The sequence below is a fragment of the Colobus angolensis genome, unplaced genomic scaffold (assembly GCF_000951035.1).
Source record: "Colobus angolensis palliatus isolate OR3802 unplaced genomic scaffold, Cang.pa_1.0 Scaffold51, whole genome shotgun sequence".
Lineage (NCBI taxonomy): Eukaryota > Metazoa > Chordata > Mammalia > Primates > Cercopithecidae > Colobus > Colobus angolensis.
In genome coordinates, this window is record NW_012118599.1 from 9765506 (window position 1) to 9788187 (window position 22682).

General features: G+C 42.5%; 1 protein-coding gene across 1 annotated transcript in view; it reads left to right on the plus strand.

The window, feature by feature from the left end:
• Nucleotides 1–22682, plus strand: part of TNFRSF21 (tumor necrosis factor receptor superfamily, member 21) — a 74240-nt gene that overhangs the window by 31149 nt on the left and 20409 nt on the right. Inside the window, exon 4 of the mRNA XM_011960273.1 lies at nt 20206–20471. Coding sequence (XP_011815663.1) covers nt 20206–20471 — 266 coding nt within the window. The remainder of the gene's footprint in view (nt 1–20205; nt 20472–22682) is intronic.

A 22682-nucleotide genomic window follows, 5' to 3' on the forward strand; every position in this document is an offset into this window, starting at 1 on the left:
TCGAGCTCAGTTTTTCCTCTAGCAGTAACTGTTTCTAAGTCTGCTGAAGGGTTAAGTAACAAAGGAGAACCATCAGCTATGAGTGGGAGCGAGGAAAAGGTGGCAGCTGTCCTTGCATTTTCCCTTAAAAATTGTTCTATGCTTCCTCCATCTCCTAACAGATGTTAGCTTTCACCAGGAGAGCTCCATCTTCTGTATGGGTCCACCTTACAGGTGTACCTGCCATGTACCTGCTACAACTCATCTCTTTGCCAAACTGGAGCCATAGAGAAGAGAGGAGGGGGTCTGGGAGAGCTGAGGTTCAAATCTATTCTGCTACTAAAAGGCTGGATGATCTCAGTCAAGGCACTTCCTCTCTTTGGATCTCATCTTTCTTTGCAAAATCAGGAGACTTGAACCCATCACAGAAGGGCCACCAGATTTTGATCAGTGTGACAATTTATTTGTGCCTCACCTGAGTGTGCCTACTGTCTTGCTGGTTTCTATCAGGAAAAACATTGGCCTGAGGGGTCCTGCAATGTGCTGTAGGGTGGGGAACACTGCGCTGCTAGTCAGAGGGAAGAGACCAGGCTCAATGCCAACCTGATGCCACAGAAGGATTGTGTGCTCAGTGCAACATGAAAGAGCTTTCCCCCAGGTTTATGACAGTGTGAGGGCAGGTTAGTGAAAATTTCTATTTAAATTAGGTCACAAGGTTGGGGGAAAACCAAGAGAATGTGTAATAACTCTGTGTGCTTTTATGGAGAATGTGAGATTTTTTTTTTCTTTTTTTAAAATTATACTTTAAGTTCTGGGGTACATGTGCACAAAGTGCAGATTTGATACATAGGTATACATGTGTCATGTTGGTTTGCTGCACCTATCAACTCATCATTTACATTAGGTATTTCTCCCAATGCTATCCCTCTCCCAGTCCCCCACCCCCCAACAGACCCTGGTGCGCAATGTTCCCCTTCCTGTGTCCAAGTGTTCTCATTGTTCATTTCCCACCTATGAGTGAGAACATGCAGTGTTTGGTTTTCTGTCCTTGTGATAGTTTGCTGAGAATGATGGTTTCCAACTTCATCCATGTCCCTACAAAGGACACAAACTCATCTTTTTTTATGGTTGCATAGTATTCCATGGTGTATATGTGCCACATTTTCTTTATCCAGTCTATCATTGATGGACATTTGGGTTGGTTCCAAGTCTTTGCTATTGTGAATAGTGCTGCAGTAAACATATGTGTACATTTGTCTTTATAGTAGCATGATTTATAATCCTTTGGGTATATAACCAGTAATGGGATTGCTGGGTCAAATGGTATTTCTAGTCCTAGATCCTTGAGGAATCGCTACACTGTCTTGCACAATGGTTGAACTAATTTACACTCCCACATTAGGAGTGGGAATATAGGAATGTAAAAGCATTCCTATTTCTCCACATCCTCTCCAGTATCTGTTGTTTCCTGACTTTCTAATGATTGCCAATTAAAAGACACAGACTGACAAATTGGATAAAGAGTCAAGACCCATTGTTGTGCTATATTCAGGAGACCCATCTCATGTGCAGAGACACACATAGGCTCAAAATAAGGGGATGGAGGAAGATCTACCAAACAAATGGAAAGCAAAAAAAAAGCAGGGGTTGCAATCCTAGTCTCTGACAAAACAGACTTTAAACCAACAAAGATCCAAAGAGACAAAGAAGGCAATCATTAAAAAGTCAGGCAACAACAGATACTGGAGATGATGTGGAGAAATAGGAATGCTTTTACGTACACCAATCAAACGTAGATTTTGTCTTTTCAAACGTAGATTTCGTCATTTCTTTTTACTCTTTTTTCTCTAACCTTGTCATCTCACTTTATTTCATTAATTTGATCTTCAATCACTGATACCCTTTCTTCCACTTGATCAAATCAGCTATTAAAGCTTGTGCATGTGTCACAAAGTTCTTGTGACATGGTTTTCAGCTCCATCAGGTCATTTAAGGTCTTCTCTATGCTGTTTATTCTAGTTAGCCATTTGTCTAATCTTTTTTCAAGGTTTTTAGCTTCTTTGCAATGGGTTCAAACATGCTCCTTTAGCTCAGAGAAGTTTATTATTACTGACCTCCTGAAGCCTACTTCTGTCAGCTCATCAAAGTAATTCTCCATCCAGCTTTGTTCCATTGCTGGCGAGGAGCTGCGATCCTTTGGAGGAGAAGAGGTGCTCTGATTTTTATAATTTTCAGCTTTTCTGCTCTCGTTTCTCCCCATCTTTGTGGTTTTATCTACCTTTTGCCTTTGATGTTGGTGACCTACAGATGGAGTTTTGGTGTAAATGACCTTTTTGTTGGTATTCATTTCTGTTTGTTAGTTTTCCTTCTAACAGTCAGGTCCCTCAGCTGCAAGTCTGTTGGAGTTTGCTGGAGGTCCACTCCAGACCCTGTTTGCCTGGGTATCACCAGCGGAAGTTGCAGAACAGCAAATATTGCTGCCTGATCCTTCCTCTGGAAGCTTCATCCTAGGGGGCAGCTGCCTTTATGAGGTGTCTGTTGGCCCCTACTGGGAGGTGACTCCCAGTTAGGCTGCATGGGGGTCAGGGACCCTCTTGAGAAGGCAGTCTGTCCCTTCTCAGAGCTCAAATGCCATGCTAGGAGAACCTCTTCTCTCTTCAGAGCTGTCAGACAGGGACGTTTAAGTCTGCAGAAGTTGTCTGCAGCCTTTTGTTCAGCTATGCCCTGCCCACAGAGGTGGAGTCTAGAGGAAGCAGGCTTTTTGAGCTGTGGTGGGGTCTGCCCAGTTTGAGCTTACTGGCTGCTTTGTTTACCTACTCAAGCCTCAGCAATGGCAGATGTCCCTCCCCCAGCCAGGCTGCCACCTCGCAGTTCGATCTCAGATTGCTGCAGTAGCAGTGAGCAAGGCTCCCTGGGTGTGGCACCTGTTGAGCCAGGCACAGGAGAGAGTCTCATCTGCCGGTTGCTAAGACCTTGGGAAAAGTGCAGTATTTGGGCAGAAGTGTCCCATTTTTCCAGGTTGTCTGTCAGGGCCTTCCGTTGGCTAGGAAAGGGAAATCCCCTGACCCCTTATGCTTCCCAGGCGAGGCAACACCCCGCCCTGCTTCAGCTTGCCCTCTATGGGCTGTACCCACTGTCCAACCAGTCCCAGTGAGATGAACCAGGTTCCTCAGTAGGAAATGCAGAGATCACCCATCTTCTGCATCGATCATGCTGGGAACTGAAGACCGGAGCTGTTCCTATTCGGCCATCTTGATCCTACTTCCAAATGTGGGATATTTTTGTAGTGATTGAAATTGAGCAGTTATTATAGAACTAGTAATGTCTTGAGTCTTTCATTCCCTTCAAGTGTGTAACCAAAAGTTATAATATTCCAGCATGCAGCCTGATTGTAAAGGAATGGAAAAGTTCTATCCAAAGGTTTCATCCGTCTCTGAATATTTATGATGAGGGACACTTTGGTTTCACATGAGCCAAGGAGCCCTAGCCATAAACAGAACTCCTGAGAACAACCTTGCATTGGTCACAAGGGGGGTCACGAGGTATTTACATACCTAGTAAATGCTTTACTTGCTTTGGAAAAGTTGCTCAATTCTTGTATGGGCTGGGAAGAGGTGAGCAGGTCATATCCACCTGTAGAGAGTAGCCAGCTTCTGGGATACACATGTCCTGGAAGTAAAACCCTCCCAGTCTATTAAGTATTAATAAATAGGTGCAGGTTTTGGCTCTACTGGAAATCCTTCTTAACTTTAGTATTTCTGATCATGGCTTATTAGTGTGAACATGACTCTCCCCAGTAAAAACTCTCTTAAATTATATGTTTACCACAGATCAGTGAATCTTTGTAATTTGTTGGGACTACATGCTTAAATTTTACAAGATAACATAAAAGTGATCTTGCAAATGGAGAAAACTGTCACTCAGTTTTCTGGGTGAAGGCTGGGGTTATAGAAATAATTTATTTCACTTCTAGAAAGGCAATGTCCACATCTGGTTTCACATGCAGGTTACAGGCTAAGTCTGCTGGGAGGAAGGTGACTTTCCAGGGGCCCAGGCAGACCTCTTGTCCACAGGGTATATTTTTAGCTATGACAACCAAATTTCTTCCTGGAAAAATGCTTATGAGAGATATTAAATAAGAGAGGAATTATTCTCTGTCTTAGATGATATTTCTCCCTCTTTGTTCTGCTTTTTGGTATATTATCTCTTGGTTGAGAGTTATTGTTATCTATATGTTGCATTATTTGCCTAAATAGAAGCTAAATGGTCTGTCTTCCCAATTCTGAATTAGTTGGAATTTGACTAAAGCAGGGAAATACATTATATGAAGTAAACATGCTCTCCTACTATGAAATGATGGAGGGAAGTTTGGGATAAGTTTGTAACCAGGTTCACTCTTAAGGGATCTCAAGGCAAAGGAAAAACTAGAAAATAATCTTTAAAAAGATTTGTTATTCAACTGCTTAACTTGTGATGTTTTTATTTAGTTATATACATTTGAACACCATGTTCAAGGCACTGTTCCAGGACTAGGGCTTACTAGGCTTTAGTAACATAGTGTTTGTTTTCATTTTATTTTTTGGAAAATTTACAAGTTGGAGAACAATGAAGATCATGGGGAATGTGTGTGTGTGTGTGTGTGTGTGTGTGTATGTGTGTTTGTGTGTGTGTGTTTGTATGTAAGTCAAGGTTAGAAGAGATTCACTTAGTCCAGTCCTCTCACTATACTGAGGATGAAGCTGAGGCACAGGAAGAAAGGGTGACTTGCCCGAAGTCACATGGCCAGTAGGGTTAGAGGGAAGCCAAGGCCTGGCTCTCTAATTCCCAAGACAGTGCTCTTTATATTTGACATGTTGCTTTCCTGGTCAAAGGACTGCAGGGTTCTTCTGCTCAGTGCAGAGGACATTCTGGTTTGTAAACAATTACTCAAGTTTCCTGAATGAGAAAACACACAGGTGATACAAAAACCTAGAAAATAAATGAGGATACTGGAGACTGAGGTTGGGGAAGCAAAGGAATGAAGGAACATAGCCCTTTGGCCCTTATCGGGGACATAGGGTAGATGAGGAGGCAGGGATGGAAGGCGTTTCTCAGAGCCTGACCTGCTGTCTCCCCCTGGATAACTTGGGTGACACTGGTAATGGTTCCCAGATGATAATCAAGCCAGAAGGGGAAGCGGTATGTGTCTACCTTTGATGAGCATCTTTTACCTGGATGATTTCAGGCTGCGGGAGGTGAAAGAACTGGTGGCTGTGAGATAAATTAGGCGATCTTGGCTCCAGGTGAAAGCAACTTAAAGAAATTCTTAAACTCTTTCAACATGCATGAAACCTTCCCACCTTTCTCTTGAAGAGACAAAGGTATTCTTCTTCATGTCTCCTTTCCTTGAACCCTCTTAGAGACTTGAGCACCTTTCTGGCTGCTTTTGACATTCTCTGACTTTAACTCAGTTTTACTTGAAAATCTATAAGAAAGTTCCTCTAGAAGAGCCTTATTATTGGTGACGGAAGGGAGAGAATAATACTTCCTGTTTGCTGAATGCTTATGATGTGCCAGGCACGGTTCTGTGGGATTTATATATATATTCTTGTTGAATTCTCAGAATAACCTTATGATGTCAGGATCATGCCAATTTTACACATGAGGAGCAGTGGCACAGAAAGATCAAGTAAGTTGACTAAGGCCACACCACGAGTCAGTGGTGAGCCGGGACTGGCTCTCAGGCATATGGCTTTGGATCCGGAGCTGGGAACTAGTACATACACTGCATCTCACTCTTACCCTTCCATCCTTTGGTGAAGGAGGAGGAGAGGTGTGGACAGACACTTGAAACCTAGACCATCACAAATACACTGTTGCAACATATTTCTCCACAATTTCTACTTGTTTCCCTTTCTAGGACCCCATGATGAGGAGTGGGGGTTGATGGAGAGACATATTCAAGAGATTTATATTCAAAGAAGCAACCAAGATTCAGAAAGATGGGGTTGATAATTGTTTACTTCACCCTGGGAGGCAGCATAGTGCAGTGAAAGGTGAGGGCTCATGCGTCAGATATACTTGAGTTTTTAATATCAGTCCTGTCTATGCCATGGTACCAAGCCTGTGTCTCACCTGTAATGTGGGTGTGACTCCTATCTCATGGGATGTCTATGCAGATTGATATAATATGTAGCATTGATAACATTTCCAGGTTGGTTGCCCCTTTTTCTTCCCCACAAGGTCAGGGAGATGAGCCATACTGAAGCATTCATGGAGAGCTGAGGTCAGGCGGAGGGACATTATATCTGATTTTCAACCCAAGTAGAAATCTGTCTAGGGTCAAAATTTGTAATGAGTCACATAGGCCAGAAAAAGTGGTTGCAGAGGCAACAACTGCACTAGGAACTTTTACTGTAAAATGCCTTAAAGATTGACCAGTATAAGAGTGGAAAAGAAAATCAGAGTGTGAGGCCAGGTGTGGTGACTCACGCCTATAATCCCAGCACTTTGGGAGGCTGGGGCCTGATCACTTGAGGTCAGGAGTTCGAGAACAGCCTGGCCAACATGGTGAAACCCCATCTCTACTAAAAAATACAAAAATTAGCTGGGCGTGATGGTGCGTGCCTCTAGTCGCAGCTACTCAGGAGGCTGAGGCAGGAGAACCACTGGAACCTGGGAGGCAGAGGTTACAGTGAGCCAAGATCTCACTACTGCACTCCAGCCTGGGTGACAGAATGAGACTTCATCTCAACAAAAAAAAAAAAAGAAAAAAAAGAAAAAAGAAAATCAGACTGTGGCATGGGTAGTCTGACTCTAACAATATTAGAGGCTGGAAGGAAGGAAATTTACTCACACGGGTCTGCTCTTGTAGGATGGGTGCTAAGTTGATGGGTGCAGCCTTGGGAGGCGATAGAAGGGAATATTCTGTGTACCAGTGAAAAAGCAAACCTGCTCATTGGGAGATGTGTGGAGTGGGGCAGCATTGGCTCGGGAGGGAAGCTGTACAGAGGGAAGGACCCCGTAGGCCTGATTTTGCTCACCTTAATGATAAAGGTCTTGGATTCAAATATTTGTAATGTCTCTTTTCATCTTAAAATCCTTCTCTTCGGAGATGCAAAAACTGAAACTTGCCATTGAAAACAACCTACAACCAACCCCTTCTGTATTTTAGGATTGAAATTCAAATACTAAGTTAAAGTACAGACCAGCTGGCTTGGTGGTCGAACCTCTTATTAGCATAACTTTGATGTCTCAATTTGAATGTAAAGACTGTTCTTTGGGGAAATAACACTGCTTAACAACCAAGACATAATTTGCTTAGCATACTTATTTATATACTGAATTAAGTTATATTTTAGGACTTGAGTTTCTGGTTATAACATTTTTTATTTCTTCCATTCTATCTCTGATCCACAATGTACTACTCAAGCAAAGCAAATCATAACATCCCTCTTTCCCTAGCAAACCAGCAAAAATGGTTTTACTCAGTAACAGCCCAGTTCAGAGTTCTAAGTTCCTATGAATCCCAACCACAGGCTTAGAAAAAAATGTTTCCTTCCTTCCCCAAGTGTGATTCCTTTTTTAGGATTGGTCAAATGGGGGAGAATTTGTCTTTATTGGGGGTTGTGAACAAAACCCTTCTCCCAGACTCAGAACCCTGCAGACTTCTCCCTCTTTCTAGGGTAAGTAGTAAGGGCCAGTCCAATAGTGGGAGTACATTGGCAATGCCATGCAATTGTAGGAGTGGAATTGCATGGTTCTTATACAAAGATTTCCTAGAGGTTTCAGTGGTTAGGTGACAGAAGTCGATCAACTGTAAGCTGTGCTGTGGATATATTTGAACAATATTAATAAACTCTTCAATCAAGTATCAGGAATAGCTTAAGAAAACTTTCATCTGAATCATTAAAACCACCATATGCAGTGTTTGGAAATGAACAAATCAAGTGTGTTAGGGATGATATGTTATGTTAGCACTTTGCCACTTTGGTTTTGCTTAAAATGAAGTTATGGGGTGTTTGTTACTACCAGCATAGGCAAGATCAGGAAGTGACTTGGAATGCAAAGATGACATAAAATGTGATTACTATGATATACATTTTTAACCTTTATAGGAAAGGCTCCTTCTGCTACATTGTTTTCACATTCTACTTTTCTTTAACAAAGATTGATATGCTTCCTGAGTGCCATGTCCTGTTCTAAGTTTTTATAAATATCAACTCCATTTTCATAACCCTATAAGGAAGGCCACTACTATTCCTATTTTAACAGATGGGGAAACTGAGGTTTGAAGAGTAACTTCCACAAGGTCACATAGCTAGGAAGTAGCAGTGCCAGGTTTTAAAGTCAGGCACTGATCTGACGCTAGACACTGTCCCTTAATGATCAGAATCTACATTTTCCCATAAATTACTTGGTGCTAGAAAGGTCTAACCTTTTGTGGTTGATTTAAAAAACAAAACAAAACAAAACTGTGTTCAAACAAGAAAAAAATTATTTACCTTAGCAAAGCCCAGCTTGTTCTGAAATAAAACGCCTACAAAATTGTCATCAGCAGTAAATTTTCCTCTGTAGAAATCGCTCAGATTTCCTACTTGTTCATAAATTACTTGAAATAGAAAAATTCTAAAGCTAGACACCCAATGGCTGAAGGCTCTACAAGGCTGTTTTAAGAAATAGAGGCTGTTTCAAGTCAGAGGTAATGGAGTCCTTCTAATCTGAGCTCACTTCTATTGAACTTGATGTTTTTCTCAGCACCAGACAGCAGTGACAACAGCAGCAGCAGTTGCTGCAACCAAAGAAGCTTTCTTTGCCAGGTAGACTTTTTGACTAAAAATTCCAGACAGTCATCCTGTCTGTCAGCCCGAATTTCCTATGGGAAGTAGGCTTGAAGTGTAAACAGCAGGAAGCCAGGCTGAAAGGAGCAGGTTATTCCCTTTAAGAGGCTGCTGTGTCCTAGTGTTCCAGCTCCAGGCTGATGGCCGCAGTCATTTTCCAGCAGCGGGGTTGGACTGTTCTCACCCCCACCCCCATCCCACTGCCTTTTCCACCTCTGAGTCCAGGAATGCCATTTCCAGAAAACAGCACCTTTCTCTTTAACCTCTTAGGGTGTTTGAGGATTATAAAGCACACAAAACTGTTGGCAGGAAAAAAAGCCTCTTATGGTTGTATTCTAAAAAGCATTATCTTATGCACAAGGTGGCCAGAGGCATGGCCTTTGACTTTGGGAGTCAGAGACTGTTATTCTCCTCAGACCCGCCCTCTAGTGACTTTGTTCTCTAGCCTTTAGGGTGAAGCTATTAATTAATTAATTTGTTATTTTTTGAGATGGAGTCTTGCTCTGTCGCCTAGGCTGGAGTGCAGTGGCGTGATCTAGGCTCACTGCAACCTCTGCCTCCCAGGTTCAAGTGATTCTCCTGCCTCAGCCTCCTGAGTATCTGGGACCACCATGCCCGGCTAATTTTTGTATTTTTAGTAGAGACGGGGTTTTGCCATGTTAGCTAGACTGGTCTCAAACTCCTGACCTCTTGGTCTCCCAAAGTGCTGGGATTACAGGTGTGAACCACTGTGCCCGACCTAAGGTATTTATTTTTAAAATGTATATTTCACTCTCTGTTTTAACTAACAGCTCTTAAATTTAAGCTGTTTGGGATATTGAAAAGCCAATCAGCATTTCCCCCACGTAGGACTCAAATACAAATAGAAAAATTACATCTAAAAATGTATGTCCTTGAGTCAACCTGGTCAGGTATTACATAAGCAGATTTTGCAGAAGAAGAGGAATTTCTGGAATTCTGCTGATGTTCTTCACGAGTAATTGGTGGTTAACATTGCAATGTATGTATAGAATTTGACATATTAGGCTTATTGATGATGTGTCAAATTTTAACGAATAGGTGAATTCAAATGTATAAGTAAAAAAGACCTCTTACTATATTTCACCAAATCTGAGACACAGTTAATTGTGAGACATACCACTCTTTTATACACCACTAAGGAGAAAAAGGAGACACTAGCAACAAACTGTGAAAAGGCATTGATTAAAATATACATTCAGATGTCTTAGAATTAGTAAATATGGCGATCTTTCACCCGCAGTCTCACCTTTTTTCCATAGAGTCTGACAACATGATTCTAACGCCACTTTTCAGTTCTCAGTTTTCCTCTGCTTGGCCTATTGGGCAGCAATTGACACTCTTACCTCCCTTTTCCTTGAAACATTTTCTTCCCTTTGCCTCCAAAACACCACATTGTCCTGGTTTTTCTCCTCCATCTTGGGCTGTTTCTTTTCTGTCTCCATGGCGTGTTCCTCCTCATTTCCTGACCTCTAAACAGTGGAGAGCTCCAGGACTCAGTGCTTGCACCTCTTTTCAATGTACACACTCTCTCCCTTGGTAACCCACAACTTTAAATACCATCTATCTGCTGGTAATTCCCAAGTGCATATTCCAGCCTGGATCTTTTACCTGAACTCACTATAGAAATATGCTCCTGCCTGCTTGACAGACCCAGATGTTTAACGGGCACCTCATGCTTAAGATGTCTAACACCAAATTCCAAACCATACCTCCACATCAATTGCCCATCACAGAAAGTGGTCCCCTGCCTTCCACTTGCTCAGGCCGAAACCTTAGCATCCTTGATTCCCTTATTACATTCTCGCCCCATATTTGACTCATTAGCAAATCCTGTCTGTCAGCTCTACCTTCAAAATACATGCAGAAGTCCACCATCTCCCATCACCTCCACGGACACCACTTTGGCCCAGACCATTATTACCTCTGCTGGATTACTGTTGTGGCCTCTAACTGGTTGCTCCATTTTTATCTGGGTCCTCTTCAGTGTATTCTTGACCCAACACCTGGAATGATATCATTTAAATGTAAAGTCAGATTGAGTCATTTCTCTCCCCAAGGTCTCCAGTGACTTTCTATTGAATGCAGAGTAGCAGCTTAAAGGCCAGATGTGATATGCACTCTCCCAACTCCAATTTTTTCTCTCTCTATGACTCCTACTGGTCCCGCTGCCTGGCCCACTTGCTCCAGCCATGCCAGCCTTCCTGCTCCATCTTGTCCATGCCAATACCCTTCCTGCCATTGCACCTGCTGCTCCCTTTGCCCAGAACCCTCTTTCCGCAGATAATCTGCACAACTTTCTCCATTAAGGGCTTGATGCTACCTCTATGAGGCTTCTCTTAGATGTGACAGCCCCATCACCTTCTACCCTATCCTCTTTCCCTGCTTTGTTGTTCTCCTTAGCTCTCCTCCCTATCTAACACCGTTTATGTTTTATTACTTCCCCACAATGGAACGTAGCCTTCACAAAGAAAGGGATTTTGTTTCACTTGGCATTTGTTCACTGCCATGAAAAGTGCCTGTACCTAGAAAAGTGTCTGGCACAAAGTAGATAGATGCTCAAGAAATTTTTGTTGAGTGAATAAGTTAACAGCTTCAGGTATTTGGCATAGCTTCAAAAAGAGACTAAGATAAAGAGGAAGGAGGGATGTTTTTGTTTTGTTTTTTGCCCAGTGGAATGAAATAAAAGATTGTTCGTTTTCCTCGCAGTATCAGTGATATTTCTTCCATTTGGAAAATTGTCTACTGTTTTGATAGTCTATCATTGGAAAACACGTTGTCCATTTACTTCAAGAGATCTTTGCACAGTGTTTTTTGTTTTTTCTTTTTCTTTTTCTTTCTTAATAGTCGCCAAGGTTCATCTGAGCTTACGGTTATTGTCTATTAAACCTTCAACCAGATAGTGATAAATTCTGCTTCAGAAAAAATTTTTTTGCAGCTAAAGTAAAATCTAAACAGATCTTCTAACTTTTACACCTCATTAGGAAAGGACTATTTTTAACCTGGGGCATACATAGTTCTCAGCACTAATAAAGCAGTTTCCTCTGTAGTGGACGTATTGGAAGTTACTGCTGTTGGTACACAAATTTTTAACCATGCTATGGTATACTGGTTACTATGAATCACAGGTACATGTGGGTATGTTGCTTTTAGGAACACTTACTCTGTTATTAGGCCGGAGAGACCACAGCTTGGACAGCTGATCTCAGCAGAAGGATTCTGCTGCAGTGGGAGGATCTGGGAGAACTTTCCCGCTTGTGAGCTTTGACCACTCAAGTGGACGCAGTGGATCACTCTCAATGGGAAGAAGAGGGCACTGGCAGAGGGAGAGGCCCTTGTACAAGAATGCGGTTCCTGGGAGCCCAGGTTTCACCCATTGATGAGCACAGAACACCATAGAACCGTTGTCCTTTCTTCTCATTATTGTAGAGGCTGGAGATCTGGCAGGGCCACAAGGCTAGGGTGTGTGTGGGCCTGGGGCCACTCAGGTTCTCAGTGGCTTAGGTTACAGAAGCTGATGAGATGACAGGTGGTGAGAAAACTCAGTTAAGAGGATAGAGATGACAAAAAAATAAAAGGCTGTCATTCATTCATCCCAAGATATTTGTGGTGTTCCTCTGGTAAGTTCTGGGGATACTGTTAGTCAAAGCAGTGTGGACTTGGGCTTGTCCTCAAAGGCACCTTTGAGGACATGACCATTGTATGTGGAACATCAATTCCAGTAATGTTAAAGCCAGGCTTTTATTCCAATTTCTGACTTTGACATATGTTGCTTTGTATATTTGCTGCGTGTGCTGTGGCCATCTTTGTCCCTGTATCTGCAGCTTGTAAGGTTATGGACATAGTGCTTGCCTACGAGGAGCATGTCTTTTGAGGAGGTTTGGGGGGATGTTAGAAGGGAGGTTGTCTTGAGTTCCTGTCTCCCATCTTCCATGTGTACATCTCAGGAGACTGCTGTGTGTGTTGAGAAACTGGCACAGGGATGACTGTGGAGTCATCTGTCCTGGGAGGAGGTTGTGTATTAATTGCCTCCCTGGGAATTTTCTCCTTATTTATCCCTTTACAACTCTTTTTCTAGAAGAATAATGAGAACTGATATTACATGTAACGAAGTGTATTGGGGGTGCTTGAATCTTTTTATAGGATGAGTTTGATACCATCAGAAAGTTTATAAACCTATCTCTTAGATGCACCCATTCTGCATGAAGCGTGGTTGTGCAGCATGAAACTGAGTGCTATGTTGTGTAGTTCCGGGCAGCCTTTGCTTCCTCCGGCTTTGTCTGCACTGTCCTTTATACTTCTTCCAAGGAAGGCCTTGATATGGGTTCTCAGTGATGACATTCATTTCAGATATTTATCTCCACAAGGAAAACAGCCTTCATATTTTCTCTAGTTATAAAGGTCAATTTGGGTTTTTATTAAAAGAGAAGGAACCCATTTTCGCATCCTGAAGCTGATATTCAGCTTTTAAAAAATGAGCTTCAAATTAGGATTGTCCCCCAGATAATGTGTAATTCAAGATTTTGTACTGCACTGGAAATTGCCGTTTCTTCCATAAAAACCCAGTTTATCAGCCCATACCTCAGTTCTTGAGCTCTTCTGCTGAGGATCAGGTCAGTACCAGCTCACTTGGAAGAAGCCATTGAGTATGGCTGTGATGGCCTGCATGTGGCAGAGGGGGTAGCAGCAGCATTTTTCCTTCCACATTTCCCCTCCTGTGGATGACTTCAGTGATCTCCTAACGTGTACGTGTGAGGTTCCAAGAAATACAGGATGCTGGGAGCCTGGTGCTTGGCTCCATTGTTTAGCACCAGTAATCCCAGTGCTAAAACCTGTGTTTATACAGAACCCTTCCCATCTTTTAGGTTCATTGGCCCAGTGACACTTGTCCAGGCAGAAATGGAGGGGCAGGGGAAGGAGAGCTGAACTGTACTGACGTGCCACCCTAGGAGTCTTTAATGCTTGATCGCATAAATCTGCTTAACCACTCTACCAGATAAGAGGTGGTGTTTCTATTTCACTTAAGTGAAAAGTGAAATCTGAGAGGTTGCCATTTGCCCAGGGTCATGCAACTAACAAGTCACAAAGCTGGAATTTGAAACCATGTCTTGCAACTACTACCGATGATCTTCCCACTACCTAATCCTTCCCATCCTCGTACTTTTCTCCAGGGGCCAGGGCCACCTTCTCAGACAGTTCCTGGCTAGTACAGCCTCGGATATATAGGGCTTGACTCCTTTGATGACCTCCCCAGAAACTTCATCCATTCTCCAGAACTCCAGGATCTGGCACCAAGGGAAAAGGCAATGTTGGCAGGGCATGGTGGCTCACACCCGTAATCCCAGCATTTTAGGAAGTCTAGGCAGGTGGATCACTTGGGGCCAGGAGATCGAGACCAGTCTGGCCAACATGATGAAACCCTGTCTCTACTAAAAATACAAAAATTAGCTGGGCGTGGTGGTGCACACCTGTAGTTCTAGCTACTCGGGAGCCTGAGGCTGGAGAATCTCTTGAACCCAGGAGGTGGGGGTTGCAGTGAGCCAAGATTGCACCACTGCACTCCAGTCCAGCCTGGGTGACTGAGTGAGACTCTGTCTCACAAAAAAAAAAAAAAAAAAGGCAGCGTGGTGTTCTATGCCCCTGTCTATCAGCCCTTCAGTGGGTTGAGGGTTGTGCTACTTTTCAACGTAAGAAAAAGGCACTTGGCACCACATCCAGTTAAACAATTTAGATCAATTCAACACAGCAACTGTCACCAATTTTGATGAAAACCCTAGGAACTCCAATGGGACAGATGACTGGGCATCCTGCCAAGCAGAGAGTGGTCTCCATGTCACTGTCATTTCACATTGAGGTTAATAATTGGGTTGGGAACTTTCATTGTGTTCTGAGTGTGGTTTCTTTTCTTTTAATGAAATGCTTTTCTAAATCTTTATGCTATTTGACAGTCCTACCCAAGGTCTCTTTAAATTGCTGTAATTGCAGGGGCTGGAGAACTACAGCCCGTGGGCCATATCCAGCCTACTTTTTTTGTAAATCGAGTTTTATTAGAACACTGCCACATTCATTTGTGGTGTTGGTGGCTGCTTTCATGCTCCAACAGAGATGGGGAGTCATGACAGAGACTGTATGGTTTTCAGAGCCTCAAATATTTACTGCTGTCCTTACAGGAAAAGTTTGCTGACTTCTCTCTTTCTCTCTCTTTTTCTCTTTCTTTTAGGGTATCATAGATTTAAAGAAAGGAAATAAAGGGTGCGGTGGCTCACGCCTGTAGCCCCAGCACTTTGGGAGGCTGAGGTGGGCAGATCACTTGAGGTCAGGAGTTTGAGACCAGCCTGGCCAACATGGCGAAACCCAGTCTCTACTAAAAATAACAAAAATTATCCGGGCATGGTGGTGCGCACCTGTAGTCCCAGGTACTAGGGAGGCTGAGGTGGGAGAATCTCTTGAACCCAGGAGGCGGAGGCTGCAGTGAGCCAAGATCACAAGAAAAGAAATAAAGTCCCTGGGGAAGCTGTTCCAGTGTCTATTAGGTGGTGCGAAAGTTACTGTGGTCTTTGCCATTTTGGTGACCAAAAAAAAAAAACACAATTACTTTTTTTTGAGACAGAGTTTTACTCTGTTGCTTAAGCTGGAGTGCAGTGGTACAATCCTGGCTCACTACAACCTCTGTCTCTCAGGTTCAAGCGATTCTCCTGCCTCAGCCTCCTGAGTAGCTGGGATTACAGGTGTGCACCACCACACCTGGCTAATTTTTTGTATTTTTAGTAGAGACAGGGTTTCGCTATGTTGGCCAGGTTGGTCATGAACTCCTGAATCAAGGGATCCACTCACCTTATCCTCCCAAAGAATTACAGGCATAAGCCACCCGCCCAGCCCGCGATTGCTTTTGCACCAACATATACTTGGTCAATAATAACAGACCAGGAGGCAGCACACACACTGTGGCCAGCCTTGAGTGCATTCATCCTAGGCTGGATGGCCATTCCTAAGTAGAGTAATTCCAGCAAATAATAATATTCCTCCACTACATCATATTCCCTGTTAACCACTATTGAGGCACCACTAACTGGGTGGGTGACCTGGACTAGTCACCAACCCCTCTGCATGCAATTTCCTTGCCAACAAAATTGAACACTTAATCGTGTGTATGTATAAAGTATATATAAACACATCTTATATATGTGTATGTTATATAAACAGTTTAAAAAGGAATAGTAAAATAAATCTCAAATAAAAGTAATAACACGAAAAGAAAACCCATTTCTCCACTGTCTAGCCTAGGAAACAGAACTTTTTGAATACCTTTGAAATCCCTTCTGTGCTCCTTCCCCTCCCCAAAGAGGTAACTATCTCAATTTGGCAAATCATCCTCCTGTTTTTCTGTGTAGTTGATTGTTTTCTTTTGCCTAACACTTTTTCCTAAACAAAGAAGGCATTCAAAGCCCCAATCTGGTCTCCTCACTGGGGTTTTGTGATCATGTGCTATACTAAAAGGTTGGTATCCCCTGAGGGAGTCATTGATTTATCTTTGATTTATCAACTCCATGGAGGGAGAGGACAGCAGTAAAGAACATTGGCGACCCCAGTCAGTTCATAGAGTTGACCTCATGTTTTCATAGTAGAGAATCTAGTTGAGAGAGAGAACAAGATGAAACCTGATTTGTAGACCTTAAATTTAGCTTCCAGTCCATTTTAGTTTATGGGAAATCTCATTGTATCTCTTCTTTGTGGGGTTTTTTTTTCTTCTTTCTTTATTTTGTGCCTTAAAAAAGGATAAATACAGTACTGGGTTTTGGAAGAAGGAGTGGTTGTTAAACTTAAACCTTTTAAACTCTGTAATTACTTCGTAAAGGCCATGTATTTGCATCTGAAATGTATTGAGCCTTAAGTTTAGTGCTCCATATATGGAGCTTTCATAATGATGGGCACACTTCCAAAAATAAATTAACTCTATAGAAAATGTTAATCAGCTTATCCCCAGTGACTCTAGTGAGTTTCTCCATTGTACACATGAGGAAATGGACATGACAGTTAGAGGTTTGCCCAAAGCCACTGTCATTGGCATTATGAGGATTTAAGCAATGGTCCTACTTACCAGAAAATGCGGTCATGTTTTCATGTAAGACACTGTGGGCCTTAGTCAAATTGATCTAAATTAAGATTCAGGGACTAACAAGACTTTTGGTGTTTGGAAGAGTCTACCACATCAAACACAAAGAGCTGGCTTATTCCTTAAAGCTACCTGCAGGGTTTTAAATCGGATATGGGTTTTCTGAGGAGTCTATTTGCTTGAAATCAAAAACTCTGTATCTGACTAAACGTTGCTCAGAAAACTGAAAAGCAATTGGTTCAAGTAACGTCACACTGCCAGGGAAAACTGTGAGAAGTACAGTAATGACTCAATTTGTGGCGTCCTTTTTTTTATTTTTTGTGGCATTCTACATTTTTTTTTTTTTTTTTAGATAGAGTCTCCCTCTCTTGCCCAGACTGGAGTACAATTGTGTAATCTTGGCTCACTGCAACCTCTATCTCTGGGGCTCAAGCAATCCTCCCACCTCAGTCTCCCAAGTAGCTGGGACTATAGGCCTATGCCACCACACCCGGCTAATTTTTGTATTTTTTGTAGAAATGGATTTTCACCATGTTGCCCAGGATGGTCTCGAACTCCTGGACTCAAGTGATCCACCTGCCTCAACCTCCCAAAGTGATGCATTACAGGTGTGAGCCACCCTACCCAGCCAGCATTCTACTTTTATAGTTGACAAGAAAACAGCCTTCTACTAGGAACTTATTTTTGAAAACCATTTTCAGTGGATTGGTTCAGGATGTGTATACAGTCTTCCACATCATCTGCCTCAACAGGATTGCTTGGCAGAGTAAGAATGCATGTTGAGGAGCCACAGTGTCCTTCATTTTTACAGAAACTTTTATAATTATTATTGTTTTTATTGGCAATAATTGATAGCTCATTTTATAAATATTTTCCTCAACAACTGATGGATGCAAAAAAAATTTTTTTTTCTAGGAAACCTTTGATTGAGAAATCAGAACAGTAAGCCCCTCTTTATTCTTCTTTTTTCCTTTCTCTCCTAAGCCTCACTTGGGAATGTGACCATATTTTTTTACTAAGTAGTAAATATTTTTAAGATATTGTTAACTATAACAGCTATGTTATCAGGGCAAGTGAGCATGGCCTCATTCAAAGACATGATATTGGCCAGGTACAGTGGATCACACCTGTAATCCCAGCACTTTGGGAGGCCAAGGCAGGCAGATCACCTGAGGTCAGGAGTTCGAGACCAGCCTGGCCAACACAATGAAACCTCATCTCTACCAAAAATACAAAAATTAGCTAGGTGTGGTGGCAGGTGTCTGTAATCCCAGCTACTTGGGAGGGTGATGCAGGAGAATCCTTTGAACTCAGGAGGCCTATGGTTGCAATGAGCTGAGATTGCGCCATTGCACTCCAGCCTAGGTGGCAAGAGCAAAACTTCATCTAAAAAAAAAAAAAAAAAAGACATGACATTGATTCAGAGGACTTACTCACCCATTGTTGTAGTAAAATACCAGAGCCCTTACTATAGGGGTGATATATGCACCCCACATGTAAATCCTGGCAAAGCCGATGGTAATTGTAGAGAGAAGATGCCGTAAAGAGAGAGACACCAAAGTGAGCTCCTCAGGGAGAGCCTCGCCTCACGAAGGGTTGGTGCCAGGTGCTTATCCTGAGTTTTTGGATCTTGAGATTTGATTTTTGCAATTCACCAGTTTCATCATCACCATTTCATCTGTTCATCAGATCTGGGGACCACAAATGCACACTCACTGGGTTTTCAAGTGACTGCTGAGCCAGAATAACAATATATTGAATCACGGGGGACAGTTGTCTGTCAGAATAACCAGTCATGGTCATTTATAAGCTAAGGCATTTCCTTCCTCTTGGAATGTGCCATCAATATTGTCACATTTCATAGTGGTTACACATACAGGATTTCAATCGCAAACCTGGTCAGTCGGGCTCAATAACCAACTCAACTACCTTTGTGATATTGGGCCAGTAGCCTAACTTTTCTAAGTGTATTTTTTTTTCTTACCTGTGTAATTGAAATATTAATGCCTTATAAAGATGTTCAGTGAGCTAATGCCTTAACATAATACCTAGAAGATAACAGCTATTGTTATTACACTGTCCCTTTGGCTGCTGTCTTCATTATAACTATGCAAGTCAAGTTGGGAGACTGAATAATGAATTAGAAAATTGCTTGTTGAACATGACTTTGAGCACAAGTTAGGCATGCTGCCATTGGCCTGGAACAGGTGAGCATACTGTCAGTTGATATAAAGGACACCATTGCCAGAATTTGAACACCTTTTACCTAGACAGTGCTGGGTAAAGTCCATTGCAGTTTTAATTTGCAGCTTCCCTTTTTCTAAATGCCATGAAGTCACCATGTTTTTTAGATGGGAGCCTCTAACTTACTTGGTTACTGTTGTATTTAGTACAGTAGTTAAGTTTTAGATTATGCACTATTCTGAGTAATGTGATCAGATCTCACGGTCCTGTACCATCCTGCTCTGTCCTTCTGGGGAAGGGAATCATCCCTTTGTCCAGCATATCCATGATGGAGACCTCACCTGCCTGTGAGTCACTTAGTAGCCGTCTAGATTATCAGATTGACTGTCTCGGTACTGGTACCACAGTGCCTGTGTTCAAGTCATCCTTATTTTACTTAATAATGGCCCGAAGCTCGAGAGGAATGATGCTGACAATTTGGATATGCCAGTGGCCATAAAGTGCTTTCTTTAAGTGAAAATGTGAAAGTTTCCCACTTAATAAGAAAAGAACTTAAAGTATAATAATAATTTTAAAAAAAGGAAAAAAAAGCCAATTGTATGCTGAGGTTGCTAAGATCTACAAGAAGAAGGAATCTTCTATCCATGACATTGTGAAGAAGGAAAAAGAAATTCATGCATAGTGTGTAAAGGGCTGTGTACCATCCATGGCTTCAGGCATCCACTGGGAATCTTGGAACTTATCCACTCCTCTCCTTCAACAAGGGTGGATTACTATAGTAACAGAGAAATCACTGTGAATACCTTATTTGGGTTTGGCTTTCAAAACATCTTTTTGGGTCTGATTTATTATAATTCCATGATCGCTCTTTCTTCTGATTCTGCACTCAGGAAGTGAAATTTGTATGAGGGTACCAGCTAGTCCACAAGATGAGCTGCTTGTGCCAAGTGCTTAAGGGAGGCAGTGCATTCCTTTGACATAGGGCGATAGGAAAGCATGCCTCTTCTAGTTCATTCATTAAAACAGAGCTGCCTTAGATAAGAAGCTTTCCTTACAAGCCCTCATTTGTTTTTTATGTTTTCTCTGGTGTAGGTATCGACATCCTGAAGCTTGTAGCAGCCCAAGTGGGAAGCCAGTGGAAAGATATCTATCAGTTTCTCTGCAATGCCAGTGAGAGGGAGGTTGCTGCTTTCTCCAACGGGTACACAGCCGACCACGAGCGGGCCTACGCAGCTCTGCAGCACTGGACCATCCGGGGACCCGAGGCCAGCCTCGCCCAGCTAATTAGCGCCCTGCGCCAGCACCGGAGAAACGATGTTGTGGAGAAGATTCGTGGGCTGATGGAAGACACCACCCAGGTAATGGAGCCCTGGTTGTGTGTCTTTACCACTGACCTATTGCCCCTGTGCTTCAAATTTTATCAGTTGTATGGGAACAAAGAAAAATAACATATTCGGTGGATAGACGCACACACACACACACACACACCCTAACTTCTAGGATGGGAGTTCTCAGTGGCCGTCCATTAGAATCATCTAGAAAACTTTAAAAAAATACTGATGCTCGGACCCTACCTGCAGAGCAGACACATCAGAATCTCCAGGGGGCAGAGTATGAATCAGTGTTTTTAAAAGCTCTCTTTGTTACCCCGTTTACCATATCCTTTTGCGTGGCACACTTTGAACAAAACCAAGAAAATATGTTTTTTACTACACCCGCCTCTCCTCCAGAGGGTGTTTTTGTGAAGTGGCTTATGAAGGCAGCATTCTCGCGTCCTGAGGATGCAGGTGGTGCTAGCAGCAGTTAATGACAGAACTGATTCTCCCCCTTGGGTTGTTCCGTGGAGCACATCAGATGGGAACTGAGGGGACCCAGGAGTGTGATTTCTTTATAGCCAATGAACCCTGGCTTTGGAGCCAGACAACACTGGATTTGACTCCTGGCTCTGGTACATATTAGCTTAGGTGACGAAGGGTAAGTTACTTCAACTTTCCTTGCCTCTGTTATTCACGTTTTCAAGCCTGCTATATAAGATTAAGATGAGAAATAAAGCATATAAAATGCCTGACTCATTGCAAGTGTTCTACAAATGGTAGTTACGACCATGATGTAACTCATTTTACTTAACCTTTCTTTAATTGTATGTACTTCCCTGAAAGGCCATGAATAAAGTACAGATTTGGATATTGAATCATATTTTCCACAGACTTCGATTCAGGTTTCAGAACATATTCCCAAAGTAAAGAAAGTGCTACCACTAAGACTTGATAAAACCCACTTAAGATTTAAAGGGCTAGGCCGGGCGCGATGGCTCAAGCCTGTAATCCCAGCACTTTGGGAGGCCGAGACGGGCGGATCACGAGGTCAGGAGATCGAGACCATCCTGGCTAACACGGTGAAACCCCGTCTCTACAAAAAAATACAAAAAACTAGGCGGGCGAGGTGGCCAGCTACTAGAGGCTGAGGCAGGAGAATGGCGTAAACCCAGGAGGCGGAGCTTGCAGTGAGCTGAGATCCCGCCACTGCACTCCAGCCTGGGCGACAGAGCAAGACTCTGTCTAAAAAAAAAAAAAAAAAAAGATTTAAAGGGCCGGTCTGTGTTATTATTCTGGTGGTCCAAATTTGTTACCTAAAAGAGCTAGGTAGAGATTTTTTATGACATCAATTTACTATCATTCTATATCACATTTTGTGTATCAAAGGATTCCATTTTACATACGTTATACTTATGCGTAAGTATACTTTATGTCCTTAAGAAGTCCAAATGCTTTTATCTTTTTATACTGATAGCACAGTACTTCTTGACAATTGATGTAACTATTTATCAGGTGAATCTTTTATCCAAGTAACTGGATGATAATAATTTATAGGTGCTAATTGACTTTGAAGGTGGTCTTTAAAGCTCCTGGCATATTTTTAACTTCTTTGAAATGTGGAATTTCAGAAAAAATACTTATTAATAGACCCAAGTGATAAACATTTAAAGGCATACACCAGTGTCTTACGACTTTCTAAGAAATAATTTAGGTGTGAAATATTATTCAAAACTAAAACTAGGCTTTATGTAGCTGGATTTGGGGGAAAGTGAGGGAGATGTTAACCCTCCAATTAGGTAAAATGGCTGCAGTTTGAATACAGGGAGTTTAGAGGCAAAGCATTGCCATGCATTCTTAGAGACTGGGTTTAAGGAGAGAGCTGGAAGACAAGCCTAAGGTTCAAAGAAGGATTTAGATACGTGAGAATAAGTCACCTAATGTCCTTGATGATGCCTAAAAGAAAGATAACATGGCCAGGAGCAGTAGCTCACGCCTGTAATCCCAGCACTTTGGGAGGCCGAGGTGGGCGGATCACGAGGTCAGAAGATCGAGACCATCCTGGCTAACATGATGAAACCCCGTCTCTACTAAAAATACAAAAAATTAGCTTGGCGTGGTGGTGGGCGCCTGTAGTCCCAGCACTTTGGGAGGCTGAGGCGGGCAGATCACTTGAGGTCAGGAGTTTGAGACCAGCCTGGCCAACATGGCGAAACCCAGTCTCTACTAAAAATAACAAAAATTATCCGGGCATGG